This window comes from Centruroides vittatus, unplaced genomic scaffold (assembly GCF_030686945.1).
Source record: "Centruroides vittatus isolate TY-2023 unplaced genomic scaffold, ASM3068694v2 contig_1916, whole genome shotgun sequence".
Classification (NCBI taxonomy): Eukaryota; Metazoa; Arthropoda; class Arachnida; order Scorpiones; family Buthidae; genus Centruroides; species Centruroides vittatus.
The window spans coordinates 207978-221676 of NW_027121179.1; the positions used below are offsets into that span (position 1 = coordinate 207978).

Sequence of the window (13699 nt, forward strand, 5' to 3'; positions counted from 1 at the left end):
TAAGCGGTGGGGAGCTCGGAAGTGCCGGATGCGATCGTTTAATCCCATCTGGACTTTCGATGCTAGCCAGTCCCGAGTCTGGATCAAAAGAAGAAAAGTCGATCGACCTTCCCGTATAGAATGGGAATAATTCTGGAGGAGGACGTCGATTTATCTTTTTCCTTTCACCCCGACTAAAAATTTCTCCTAGAGGAACGAATTACAGGTAAAGGCGAGTTCATGTTATATTTTGGATCATAGTAAATGATTTCACTTTCAATTTTCATTTGAACAAATTTTATGTTAATTGGCAACAATTCTCTACTGTTTTATTAATAAAATTCACTTTAATGAAGGGACAAAATCTTTGAAAATGCATTACCATAACAGTCATTCTTTCATGCCATAGATGGAGCCACTTATAAGAACTGTGGATCTACAAACAAATTTTGTTCCTGCAAGAACCTTATTATATCTCAGTAACGACAAATTAATTAATTAATTTCTTCGATTAATTAAAATTTGTCATTACTGAGATATAATAAGGTTCTTGTGGGTTTATTATCCTTCACAGTGATTTTGAGAATTGTTTTAAATTTTGTTCCCATAATAGAAGCTCCACTATGAATCTAATAAATAGTTACATTTAATAGGCTACATCCAGACTACCACACAATTGGTGAGAAGTCCGGATGCAGACTATTGGCAGCAGATTCCACCATCAAAATAATTTAAATTTGTTCTCGCACGAGTAAAGTAAGATGCCAGGTTGAGAATAGAGCAGCATGACTTTTACATCGCCCCAGTCTTTGTGTATGTAGTGTGGGGCACCGGGTGACTAAAGGGAGAAAGAATCAATCCAGATTCCTCAATCTTGAGTTTTGCGAACGGCAACACGAACAGTCTTACCTGGCAAGTTGGACCGCATAAAACATTTGTGTTGCCGCTCGCATAATTGGAGACTAGGCACGAGTGTGGATTGGTTTGTAAGTTTTTGCGAGCCAATTACGTCATGCTTGGCAAAATCCACAGTTAACAACACCAAAAAAAGTCCTCTTTTTGAGCGCAAAAGATTTGACAGATAAATTTTTTAACCATTTATATCAATAGGGAATAACAATAATAATAAATACATGTCTAAAAGAACAAATTGTTTCCGCACATATGGGTATTTCTCGTCATCGTATAAACTATCTGTTTTTAAGTTAGGAATTTTTAAACATTTGCAATTATACATTAAAGAAATTTTTTAATTGCGACTTAAAATTAAAGTATCTGTAGCTATAAATTGTTTTAGAAATTTGCAAATGATTAATTATTTGGGAACCTCTGCCTAATTACAAAACAGAATTTCATACAAGTTTTGCAAATTACTATCAATACGGTTTACAGTTTGGATCCAAAATGCTTGACTATGTAAATACGTATCAATATATTATTGTAAATTAAGTTTTAAGTGAAAATAAAAAGCCACAATACGATTGCAAAACAATAATTTACATATACGATACAAGCCCGATTCACAAGCACAAACGAAGAATTCAGAATGACGGTTTGACTTGTACTAACTGTCGAATTATGGAATACGGATCAGATTCAAACTCTGATCTCCGGGGTGGTAGACTTATGCCTTGCTATGCGACTGTGTTAGCCAGACAAGATTCCAAACGTTCCCCATATTTGGAACGTCTGTTTCCCAATATTCGAGAAGAATTTCGAGCGAAAACAAACTTATGATTTCCTCTCGATGCGGTCTTAACTCATAAGACAAAAGAAAAAGTAAAGTTTATTCCGATATTTTATTAGAGTCCACACTAGAGTATTTTATGAACCAATATAAAATTTTAATGGATACAACAGTTATTAAATTCTATCAGACCTCAAGGTTTTTAACTACATATTTGAAAAGATTGACGTTTGCAAAGACTCACAGATTCGGTAAGGGTTTTACCCCGTCGCAGTTGTATCCTCACATTTATTTTTCTTTGTAATATTTTTGAAGTTTAAGGAAAAAAAAATTGGTGTAAATTTTTTTGATAATAGAAGAGGAGAAAATGCCGTGACACAGTATCGTTTCGACTGCCAAAAGCGACAGGACGCTGGATCTTCTTTGTACACCGGCTCTCGGCCGAACGAATGTGACTCTACTCGTGTCGGTGTCAAGTCTTCTTGCCGAGTGCCTTGTTTACGGCTTCAGTTTTTGCATTCAGGGCTGCCTCTTTGGCTGCGAAGAAAAATTTGATTACGTCTAGATGTCGAATCTATTTACTTCCGAAGTATGGATGGTGGTTACCTTTTTTCTCTTCTTCTCTTTTTCGGGCCGCCTCTTCTCTCTGTTTTCTTATGATCGCCAAGCGGGCCATGTCTTGTCGAGCCTGTTCTGTTTTACCCGCTGCATGCAGTTTCATGTAATGTGCTTTAGCTTTCTGACGTTCTAATTCCTCCCTTTAAAAATAAAATTGGATGAATAACCTGTTTATTTCTTGGAAAAAACCAACCGGATGTGGTTTCCTACCTTTCTCTTCGGGATAATTGAGGCAGTTCGGTATTTTCGTTTAGGAGCGGTACTTTTTTTGTTTTTGCAGCGGTGCGATTGGGATTGCTAACTTCAATCAAATGCTGCACTCCTTTTGCTTTGACCTAATAAATTTATGAAGCAATTATTATATCCACAGATATTGATTTAACTTTAAACAAACATAATATATAATAACCACCTCTCCTCCTTCTTCCTCCTCCTCTTCTGATGACGAACTTCTAGATTCTTCTTCCTCTTCTTCATCACTTTCGATGTCTCCGTGTTTTGCCTATTTGACAATGTCAAAAATTTATATTGTCTAATCAATATCCTATTCAAATTATATTGTAAATTTACAATTACCCTCCAAATTCTTTCTTTTTCGGCCTTTTCCTGTTGTGCTTCTAATTCGTCCGGATTCGTAAAATGTCGACGTTGACCCTTATGACCGCCACCTCTAGTTCTTCCTATAAAAGTACAACAGTTTGCTCAAACCTAATTTTTAAATTTAACATAAAGGTAAAAATCTTACAATACTTAATTGTAAACAATTACTTTGCACACACAAACTTAGAATTCGACACCAAAACAATCAAGAAATTATGGGTCGAACCTCCTCAATCCATTGGCCTAGGGATCCAGCCATTTCAATACTACAAAAAATGTCAGATTTAAGAAGCTGTCCTTTAAGACCCCTAAGGAAACCACCTACTTAACTATGTACTTATTCCATACACACAGTACATTATCATCAAAGGTGGAACCAACCTTCAAGAAATAATGCAACTATTAATGCTTCCAAACAAGATTTTATTGTTTCATGTAATGTTAAGTCCAAAACCAAAAATATTTTTAGTTCCTATGTCTCAGATTACGTCAGAAGTCAGAAAGGTCAGCTGTGTCTACAAGGGAGCAGGGTCGTTAGGGTCTCTATGCTCGTCAAATGTGTACAGCAAAGTAGGTTTTCTTTGTCGGGACAAGTCTTTGAATGAGTTGTTAACAACCTCCTTTGACCACTGCTGCAATGTAGCTTGCTTCTGGCACTTTGACTTTCCCTTAAATAATTTTGTTTGAATAGAATAAATGGACACAGCAGATGTACATACAAACTAGTAGTGGAAAATCTAAAGTGTGCCAAACTGCAGAATGCTGGATTAAAGAGGTTCAATTAGTACTAGAAATCAAACAAAAACATTTGATTTCTAGTACCAATCTGTATTTCTTCTAATAATTTTAGGTTCAATTATTTTTTAATTTAGAAAAAGTATATTGAAAACAAGAATTTGTGTAAATATAGCAAAGTAAGTAAAAACACTTCGAAATACTGTCTAGACAGCTTATTAAAAGAATGAACAAAATGTCTTTGCTTGAGTGCAATTTCTGTGAGAATATATATCTAATGATTTAACCGGACATTCTTTCCCCCCATTTTTAACTCTCTGCCCCATAAGTAGTAGTGGGACAATTTTTCCATATCCGCGTAGAGTTTGGCCAGGTGCCAACTTGCAACGGAAACATGACGAGGATGGCTCCGACAGACCCGGAACAGACTGGCTGGATTTGATTCAACATTCCTCGGGCGAGAGGCCGATGTCGAACCACCTCGGCGGCCAAGACATTCATTTTATAAACGTTTTGCCTCCTGTTCCCCATTTTCACAAGTGGCGTATTTCTGGGAACGTATGTAATTTTAATTTATGACATTGAGCTTACGAGAAATATTTTCAATCGCTTACTTAATTGATACCCATAAAACTGGGTCTATTGTTTATTAATGTAAATTGTCATCTTTACAACAATTTTTGAATCATGTAAATTGATAATTGTGTATATATTATCCGCGACTTGTTCACTGTTCGTATCTACGATGTATTGCCTCAACAATACTCAAGGAAGAGACGTATAAAACTATGTTGAGGCAATACATTGTGTATATATTAAACTCAAAACATAATTCTAAAATGATAGAAAGGATTAAAATTAAAAAATCTGTTTCAATTCCTTCTCTCTGCAAATATTTCTTTAATTTGGAAAGCAAAAGTCCAGGGGATTAAATTGGGGCAGTAGTGGTGAGCTGGAAGGAATTTCACGTTTCCGGCCTCTCAAAAATTCGGTAGTACCTTTTGTGGCATGTGGACAAACATTGTCGTGAAGAACTTGGGTCTCTTGCAACAAATTACTTCCTCACATGTAAAGCATTTCTTGAAAGGAAATTGCATTAACTATATCCTTTCTTAGACATGAATTAACCCCGACACTTTGTACACATTGACTGCAGGTTTCTTTTCATATTTCACAAATGCACATGCAACACCTACAAAAACGAGAACACCTGCATGGGGCGTCAACTGGTACTCTAGTTAGACTTGATTGCAATCGAAAACTTTGTTCATAGCAGAAAGAATTTCTGATAGACCCTCAGAGTTTCAATGTTAACCGATACATTAAAATGTTTATATATTTGGCAGATACTGAATTTTAAAAAACCTAATGGCTTATTATTAAAATTTGCACCTACAAATTAAAGTTCCAAGTGATATTTTTAGAAATTACACACAAATTAAGATTTAGATTGCAACTTATGAGGATAACAAAGAGATTTGAGACTGCTTGGGATGCCAGAAAATAAATATTTCATTTATCTTTTAATTCAAACTAATCGATACTCCTTAGTTGTTCACTCTTAAGTATTTATGTACATCATCCCTGCAAATGCATTCCAGCCTGCATGTTACGTTGATGCCGCCATCACCGCCCTACTGAGAAGAGCACTCTTGCTACCATCAACCCAAGAGCTTATAAACAGTGAATTAAACAACATTAACTTAGCCGTACGTGCAGCGGGTTTTTCACGTGCTAAGTACATGCATCTACCCAGCAGAGTCAAGAAAGCGCTGTTTCCATGCACTACGTTAACTAACAGGAGGGAAGTTACACTTGTGCAACCAGTGTTATCACACCTCGGTCCACTTTCGCTACGCATCTGCCACATGTTTCGGCAGCATGGTCTGCTCCTGCCTCTTTCTCCGTTACCTAGCTTACGCAGACTCTTCTGCAATGACCGAGACAAGTTCTCTATTTTTGAGAGGTCAGGAGTTTATGCAATTCCATTAGAAAATCCCGTTACGGGGAGTAGTACGAGATACATTGGGGCCACAGCAAGAATGCTGGCTACCCGCTTGACCGAACACCAAGACGATGTGGCAAAAGGAAGATACAACACTAAACTCGCAAAAAGGGTGCGCGACATGAATTATAACCCGTTATGGGCTCAATCTTCTATACTCAGGACCTGCAATGACCGAAAGCTCCTCTTCATGTGGGAATCACTATACATAACAACGTTGGAAACGTGCAATGCACCTACGCTGGAACTGCCCAACGTATGGATCGCCCTATACAAGTGATTAAACGGCAAGTTATGTCACATCTCACACTATTGACGAGAAACAGTACCACGCATGCGCCGTATTACAGCACGTTCGCAACATCGTACGTATTTAAAAATCGTAGATTCATATTGAATGTCACTAAAAAATGTTATATTTAAATTTTTGTGTGTTCGCCTTTGTTTCGAACATTCCTGTTCAATATATATAAAAAAAATTGTTTATTCGCCTGACGACAACAGAAATACATTCGTCGAAAGCACTCGAAAGAAATGAAAAATATTTGATAACACCGTACACAGTGAGTTATATTTCGTATTTATAGTAAACTTGGTGTGAACAGCATACTAGACTTTAGTATTTATGTTGTTTCTGAAAACAATTACTGACAAGTGTGATTAGTACAAAATAGCCAGACTCCTGAATTAGGCAGGGCAATTATCCTTTTTAATATACTATCCCAAAAAATGTCCTGCTTTTGGACCATTTCATAATTAGATTTAAAAATAGTCAACATTCATTGCATGAACTGTAAGTCAAATATGAATGGCATACAAACTGTAGTATAAAACTTTTAATACCCAATTATGAGGATCAGTTATAAAAGGATATTTGCTAATTATCCAAGTTAAAAAAAAAGGCAATTAATTAAAGCAAAAAAAGCTACACTCGGAGCCACAATGAAACTATCTATCATTCTTCAAATTGAAGGTAAAATCTATACACAGGGAATAAGGGTGTCCATGGCAGCCCTCTATTGGGACTCATTTGAGAACTGCAGGAGGAAGTCTTACCATCATACACACAAAACAAAGTCTTGTATACAAGATACATGGACAATTTCATCTGATCTACAGGACTTTCTACAAGATAACGGAAGCAACCTGAATAGCTTACACCTAAAAGTTGAGCGGGAAAATCACCATACTGTTCACTTTACTTGTTGGACAAATCTCCACCAAAGTCTAAGAAAGCCATCCCATAACTCTACTTGTAACAGAAGAGTTTAAAGATCCTCACAACTTCAAAATCACAGCCTTTGCCACCTTAGTTAAAAGAGCCATCATATATGCCCAAAATATTTGAGCACATCAAACAAATAGCAAAAGAACATGGATACCTCTCAAGTATGATCAATGGGTTAAATCCCCTCAAAGATTGTAGATTTAATACCAAGTTAAAGTACATAGGAGCAAAGCTGCACTACCTCAATGTGAGATTATAGAAACACAAAGGAAACAAAAAAAAGGGAACCCACTACTACAGTAATGTCTATGCCATGGACAATGATATCGCAGTAAACATCACAGACCAAACTCCTACAGTAAAACCAGCACAGGATGCAGTAAACCTAAAGCACTTAAAAGACTTCAGATCTGTAAATGATCACAAAGGCAGAGCAATCAATTACAAAGATATTGAAACAATCTCAAGTGTGTGGAAATCAATCCACAAAATATCCTAACTGTGATCCAATATACAACGATCAGCTCATGTTTCTATTACTTTCTATATACTTATTCTTATATAATATTTCTAACATTAGTATTCTATTTAAAATTTGAACACCTGGCATAAAATCAAAAGAATAATTCTCTACAATAAATATATATATATATATATACATAGCATTTGAAGTACGAGGTACCACTATATAACTGACAAAAATGCACTCAAAGCGTAAACATGATCTGTTGTGCATCCAAGTTGTCTCTCGTTCTTGTTACGCTCGTACATTTTTTTGGTGGGTTTGGATGAATAGAATAGCATACAATATAATACAGTACACTGTGTGTTATTCATTGATTTTTGACAATTTTTTCCTGTGAATTTTCTTTGTTGACGGCTTTTGGGCACCCATATATTCTGTATCCTTTAGTTTATAAAAATACCATTTGAGAAATTTTGGTCTTCAAAGTTTAGTAGCATCTTTCTCATATACATTACAAATTGCTTTTATTGTTTGTATGGTGTTATATCCTTTCCTAAATTCGTAAAGCATATGTCCAATATACTTTTTATCTGAAGACTTGATGTTATTCAAACAAAATGTGAAAAAAATTGTTTAAATGCTTATTTTAAACCTAAGAACTAATCTCACATTAGCAATAATGTGAGATTGTCATTCTTTATAATTGAATGTTATGATTATATCACATATCTATGTTTTACATAACAACAGCTGTTAATAATACACAAAGACTTTCTTAAAGTTAAACACAATGTAACAATTATTAACCATGGCATTTGAGAAGTGTGTGGAAGCAATGAAACCTAAAAGGAAGGTTGTAATATCAACAATTGAGATGAAAAAGGAACTTATCATGAAGCTTTGAGAAGAGTAGTCAACAAATGCAAGATTACATAGATGTTGAAATGCCAGAATCAATCATGAGTATAAGTTGGTAAAAAATACATCAATCGCTATTCCTATATTTTATTTTTTGGGATTTCTATTTGACTATCATATTTTAATATTTGAAGTGACATTTACTGACCTCTTTGTTATAATTCTAAAAAAGTCTTAAATTTCCTGGTCGTATCCTACGATAATCTCATGCATGTATTATTAATAGGCATCCAATATAAAACATATACTTGTCCACATATCAATCATTAGTCAGTTCAATCAAATACATCAACTAAATTTAAATATGTAGTACATATATACCGTATATCTCGGCGGATAAGACGATAGTTGAATCATAAAAAATAGCCCCCAAAATCTGGGATTGTCTTATACGACAGATACAAAAAAAAATTAGATTGAAATTTACATAAATTAAAACCATTATAAAAAGACAGACAAACCATAATTATTTACTAGAAGAGAGTAGGGTTTGTGCACAAAATAGAATAGCCCATAGAATGTTTTTGTGAATAGTCAGTCATTACCCGAATGCCCGAATCAGTGCGAATGTTTGCAACAAGCGCAAGGCAGTGCTGCCAGATGCAAGAAAATAAAATTTGTTTTTTCAAAAAATTACAAATAGGACATAATTCCGTATACACTATACAGCATTATTATTCAGATGATGATCGCTGATCTAAACTAAATTCATAGGCTGTTGATAGTTTGGGGGTCGTCTTATAAGACAGATATATGCTAAAACCATAAAACTTTGATGAAAATTTATACCTCGTCTTATCTGAAAGGTCGTCTTATCCGCCGACATATATGGTATATATATATATTACAGACTATAAATCAGCAATCAAGTAACTTCATTACTAGAAGCAAAATTATAACTGCAAATACCTAAATTTAACTTAAAGCTTAACTTGTTAATAAGATACAAAAATACTTAGAAAGTTTGAATTATATTTATTTACTTTTTATAACATCTCCACTGGAAAATATCCAATAATTTAAAATTGATATATTCTGTGTGGAATAAGACTCATGGAATTACAACTTTTTTAAATTTTAAACATATAAACTAGAAGTAAATTATGTCAAAGTTCATCAATAGGTATCTGTAAAAATTTTCCAATACAAGTTCTATAGAAAACAAATTTTAAATTCCAAATATCTATAGATATGCCCTGCTTAATGATGAGAATATGTTCCAAAAAATACATTGTGTTCTGAATACTTAGATAAACCTTATATGATATAGTCTGCTTCCCTTATAGGCTGTATGTACAGAATGATAAGTAATATCTAAACACAGAAAAGGTATAGGCAGCTTTGAATCAGCTCTGTAATCTTATGGGACCTCTACTGTGTATGCAGTCCATGTATTAGGTAGAATGTCATTATGTGGTACTTACCTGTATTTATCAGAATTTCAAATTTTACTTACTAATATGGTGCATTAAACTTTTCAAGCAATTTTCTAATAACCCATAAAAAATTTATCAATGACAGTTCCTTAGAAACAAGTTTATAATTAAAATATGCTTTAATAGATGAAAGTTTTAAGCTTTATTTAGTAAAAAGTATAAATAACAGAATAAATAGCAATCCAGTTACTGAACTCCTTTAACGAACAAGCATTTTCCTAATGGAAACGTCAATTAGTTAGAATGGATTTACTCTATATCTATATATACAGGATCAGATCATTATAGTACACATAATTAACCTCAATTGTACATTTTATAACAATAAATAAAAATTATTAAAGCATATTTGTATTAAACTTTGACAATTTACTATGTCAATAACTACAAAAACTTTGTCAACGAAAGTCCACTAGAAGCATGTGTCTAAAATCAGCAGTTTACAAAGTCGTCAATCTGCAAATCACTTAAACCAAGTTACAAAGGAACAGCAACCATGCCCTCATCCAATTCTTATTCTGTAAATATCACCTTACATTATTATAGAATGTGCACCAAAATATCAGGTCTATCCAGTAACCTAAGAGGTGACAAAGTACAAAAATGTTCTTTTCTCTGGCAAAACAGCATAGAATTGAATTTTGGAAAAATGACTATTGGCCCTATTCATGGACAAAGAGTCAAAGTCAATCAATTGGCATTCATTTTACATTAATTACGAGAGTTCCGATCGGTTACCGTAAACTCAGATTCTCAACTCTTTGTCGGCAAATATAGCCGCAGGTCGGTCTTTGGACCGTCCAACACCCGACACACGCTCATGCATCTCAGATCATACTTTGAGAATTACTGCTTTACTCTTTAAAGAGCTAGATATATTCACAGTCAACAGAACGAAAGGCACAAATACAGATCTGAATGAGGTACTTGGGACTTTAACATGACCGTACACCATGCCAATAGAGAGGTTTCATGTCGACATCACGAGTGACGTCATGAGCATGCGCAATTGTCCAGCGCCATCTTTGTGACTGTTTGTGACTCGTTTACGTTTTGTGTGTGTTCACGTGCGTTTTAACTGGAGTTCTTGTGTTGTTTTTTTCGTCGCAAATATCACTATGGTAATTTGTTGTGTAATTGGGTGTAATGCTAGTTCACTCAAGAACAAAGGAACATCATTTTTTAAAATTCCCGGCATTATTTGTCATCAAGGATCTCAAACTGAGGAGCTTTCACGACGAAGGCAAACTGCATGGCTCTCGAGAATTAACCGGAAAAATTTCATTACGAATAAAGTGAATATCAATACAAGAGTTTGTCAGAAACATTTCATTTCAATATTTACGTTAATAAACACTAAGTTATATTTTAAAACCTAAAAGAGTTTACTGATTTGCTTATATTAATTTAGTTAGGTATAATGCATTTATAAACGAATAACTAACGTAATTTCAGGCTTTAGCTAGTGCAAACTTATAAACATTACACGTTAAAACTAAAAGCAAGTAGGCTTATTATATGCTAGTTTCAACTAGAAAATAAAGGTACTGAACAATTTGAATTAAAAAATTTCCACGGCTGTTTTTAATTAGATTTTTACTTTCAGACAAAAATTCTTACTTAAGAAATACGTAAAAACACGAGTTTAAACAAACAAAAGAAAACATATCTTTCCAAGCAATATTACTTCGCTGTTATTAATTACTTTTACTTTTATATCAGGAGAAACCCAGCCACTTGTTAAATAGTTATGGGCCTCTAAAGATTTATAAGCTTTCATTTGTGACAGGGTGTAGAAATTTGTTGTAAAAACCAAATAGTTTATAATGTCACCAAATTCTACTTTCGGCCACAACTCTTGATATACGACAAAGTCTGATAAACTGGCTTCGTATGGATCGCCTTGACATAACGAAATTTTCTCTTCGTACAGAGCTGCATCTCGTCCTGTTAGACTGCTAGAATAGCTTGCAAGAAAAGAATCTTTTTTAACTTAATCCATGATAATAGAACTGCAGTATTTTTGTACGTTTAAACTAAAAAAAGACGTCGAATAACAGACTACGTGCAAGCTAAGCGAGCGAAAACTACCACAAAAATGGCGAATGGGCGGAGCAAACGTGTGTTTTATCACGTGACATGCGACCTTGAAACCTCTCTATAGGAGTAAAAATTGTCAAAGAAACCATACCTCTCTACATGCAACTTTTTGCAACATATAGTCCCCCGAAATTGGCCTACTTCTGTGTGCAATCAGTGGACATGCTGCATACTCCACTAAACCTGCTATACACTCAACAGAGCCCAGCACAGTGATCAGACATTGTAATGATATTTATCAGTAAAGAGTAAAAGAAAGTCCAACATGTGACCCTTTGCAAAAGTATGTATCCAAATGCGGAACCCCAAGATGGCAGTTCTGGTTGCCATCTCGCTCACAGACGTCACATTTGCAAGCAAATAAACATAACTTGCTCACAAACGTACAGCAACCGGTGCCCACAATGAATAATAAATGCATTAACTTCGACCGACCAAAAGCAGTTTTTACCTTAAACTGACATGACCACATTTCTCCATCCTCCGCATTGGTCGGAAGCGAGTTGTCACTCACTTCGACGCCGACAAAACGCATAATCCAACACCGGCCGTCGGCACCCAAACGGGACGAGCCTCCCACCCCAAAACTACGAGGCGTCAAGTATTATGCAAACGGTCAAGCATGCCAGTCAAAGCCGAGCTAAGTCGTCAAATGAGACGGTCTCGGAGTCACACCACGAAAGCAGTCCAATTTCCGGGTGGCTATATCTCACAAATGGTTGCATATAGGGGTACGGTTTCTTCAACCGTGCCCGTAGGAGCAAAAACTCCCGCAAGCACGGTCCACGTCTCCATCAAGATCCCGACGGCATCATTTGTGTCCTGCAGTTGGACCCTTCGTGGCACAGTCAGTCGGGAAAACAAACCCCTCTTTCATAACTGCAATTTCACATTTACATAAATAAATAATACATTTTTAACAGATAAATTACGTCAGCTACGTTATTTAACGCAACGAACTCGTGAAATCTCGTTTGATCTAGTTATTTACGTGGAGGTCACACTCGGGTCATTTGTTTACACGCGCATATGTAAAGAAACACCTAAACGTTACTTCTACTAAAATAATCAATTACACACGTGTAACCGATAACGTAAACCATCCGAGCGCATAAAAGGACCGATGGTACCTTAAGCGTTACGTCAACCGATTTCTTTGAACTTTGAATTTTAAACTAAATGCGTCACAAAAGAGAAAATACGATTCCATTTAAAAGAAAAAAAAGAAAAAAAAAATGGAAACCCTTTCACGATAGAATTATTTAAAATCCGTTGGAATATTTTCAATTTATCTCAATACGCATGTCAACGGATTCGAGTAAATTAATAAATTCGTCCGACTGATTTAATAAATGTTAACTTACCTTTAGGCATTTCTAGTAAAGGAGTTTTATTTTTTAGAAAAATCACCACCAAACGACAACTTACTCTTTCTGATGAAATCGACTTTTACCGACTGCCACTCGTTTCCGACTGAGAAAAATAGCCAAATTTTCTTTTATTTATTTATTTTTTTTCTTAAATAATTCGTGAAATTTTAACATGTTAATTTATTTAATAATTAAATTAATATATTTAATATTTTAATTACTTTAAAAGTAGCTTTAAAAAAATTATGAAGGTGGTCGAGACGGTTATGGACCGGCATATCGCTCTGGGGACCAGAATCGAATCTCGGAGAGCGAAGAACGTCGGATATTTTTGTATTTTCTTTTTTTAAAAAAATTCTTTTTGCCCTGTGGTCACTAAGAGGGTCTCTTTAAGCTCCATTATGAGTTCAGCCAGGCACGCCGGATGGTGAAAGAGGGACCCGACATATACGGACGGACCATTTTCGAAAAATTCCCGGGTCCCCCGGAGAAGTAGGCACCACTTTAACCGCTCGGCTATCTGGCCCGATGGATTGGGCTAGGCTTACAATTGACCA

At 35.2% G+C, this 13699-nt stretch overlaps 1 protein-coding gene across 2 annotated transcripts; it reads right to left on the minus strand.

Moving 5' to 3' along the window:
• Window positions 1-1759: 1759 nt before the first annotated feature.
• Window positions 1760-13241, minus strand: LOC136970340 (28 kDa heat- and acid-stable phosphoprotein-like). 2 transcript variants are annotated; one of them, XM_067264774.1, is made up of 6 exons: window positions 13137-13241; window positions 2861-2964; window positions 2697-2786; window positions 2495-2619; window positions 2273-2424; window positions 1760-2203 (listed from the first exon to the last, which is right to left on the minus strand). In XM_067264774.1, the coding sequence occupies exons 1-6, from the start codon at window positions 13144-13146 to the stop codon at window positions 2139-2141; spliced, it is 546 nt and encodes a 181-aa protein (XP_067120875.1). In that variant the 5' UTR covers window positions 13147-13241; the 3' UTR covers window positions 1760-2138. The 2 variants fall into 2 exon arrangements, with proteins under 2 accessions (XP_067120875.1, XP_067120874.1); XM_067264773.1 differs by having other exon boundaries at window positions 2694-2786.
• Between the last annotated feature and the right edge of the window lie 458 nt (window positions 13242-13699).

Bases quoted from the DNA above. Each gene is read 5' to 3' on its own strand.
- LOC136970340 (XM_067264773.1), bottom strand. The intron at 2,425-2,494 runs GTAGGAAACCAC...TTATTTTTAAAG, and splicing joins CAATTATCCCGAAGAGAAAG to GGAGGAATTAGAACGTCAGA. The intron at 2,204-2,272 runs GTAACCACCATC...TTTTCTTCGCAG, and splicing joins AAGAGAAGAAGAGAAAAAAG to CCAAAGAGGCAGCCCTGAAT.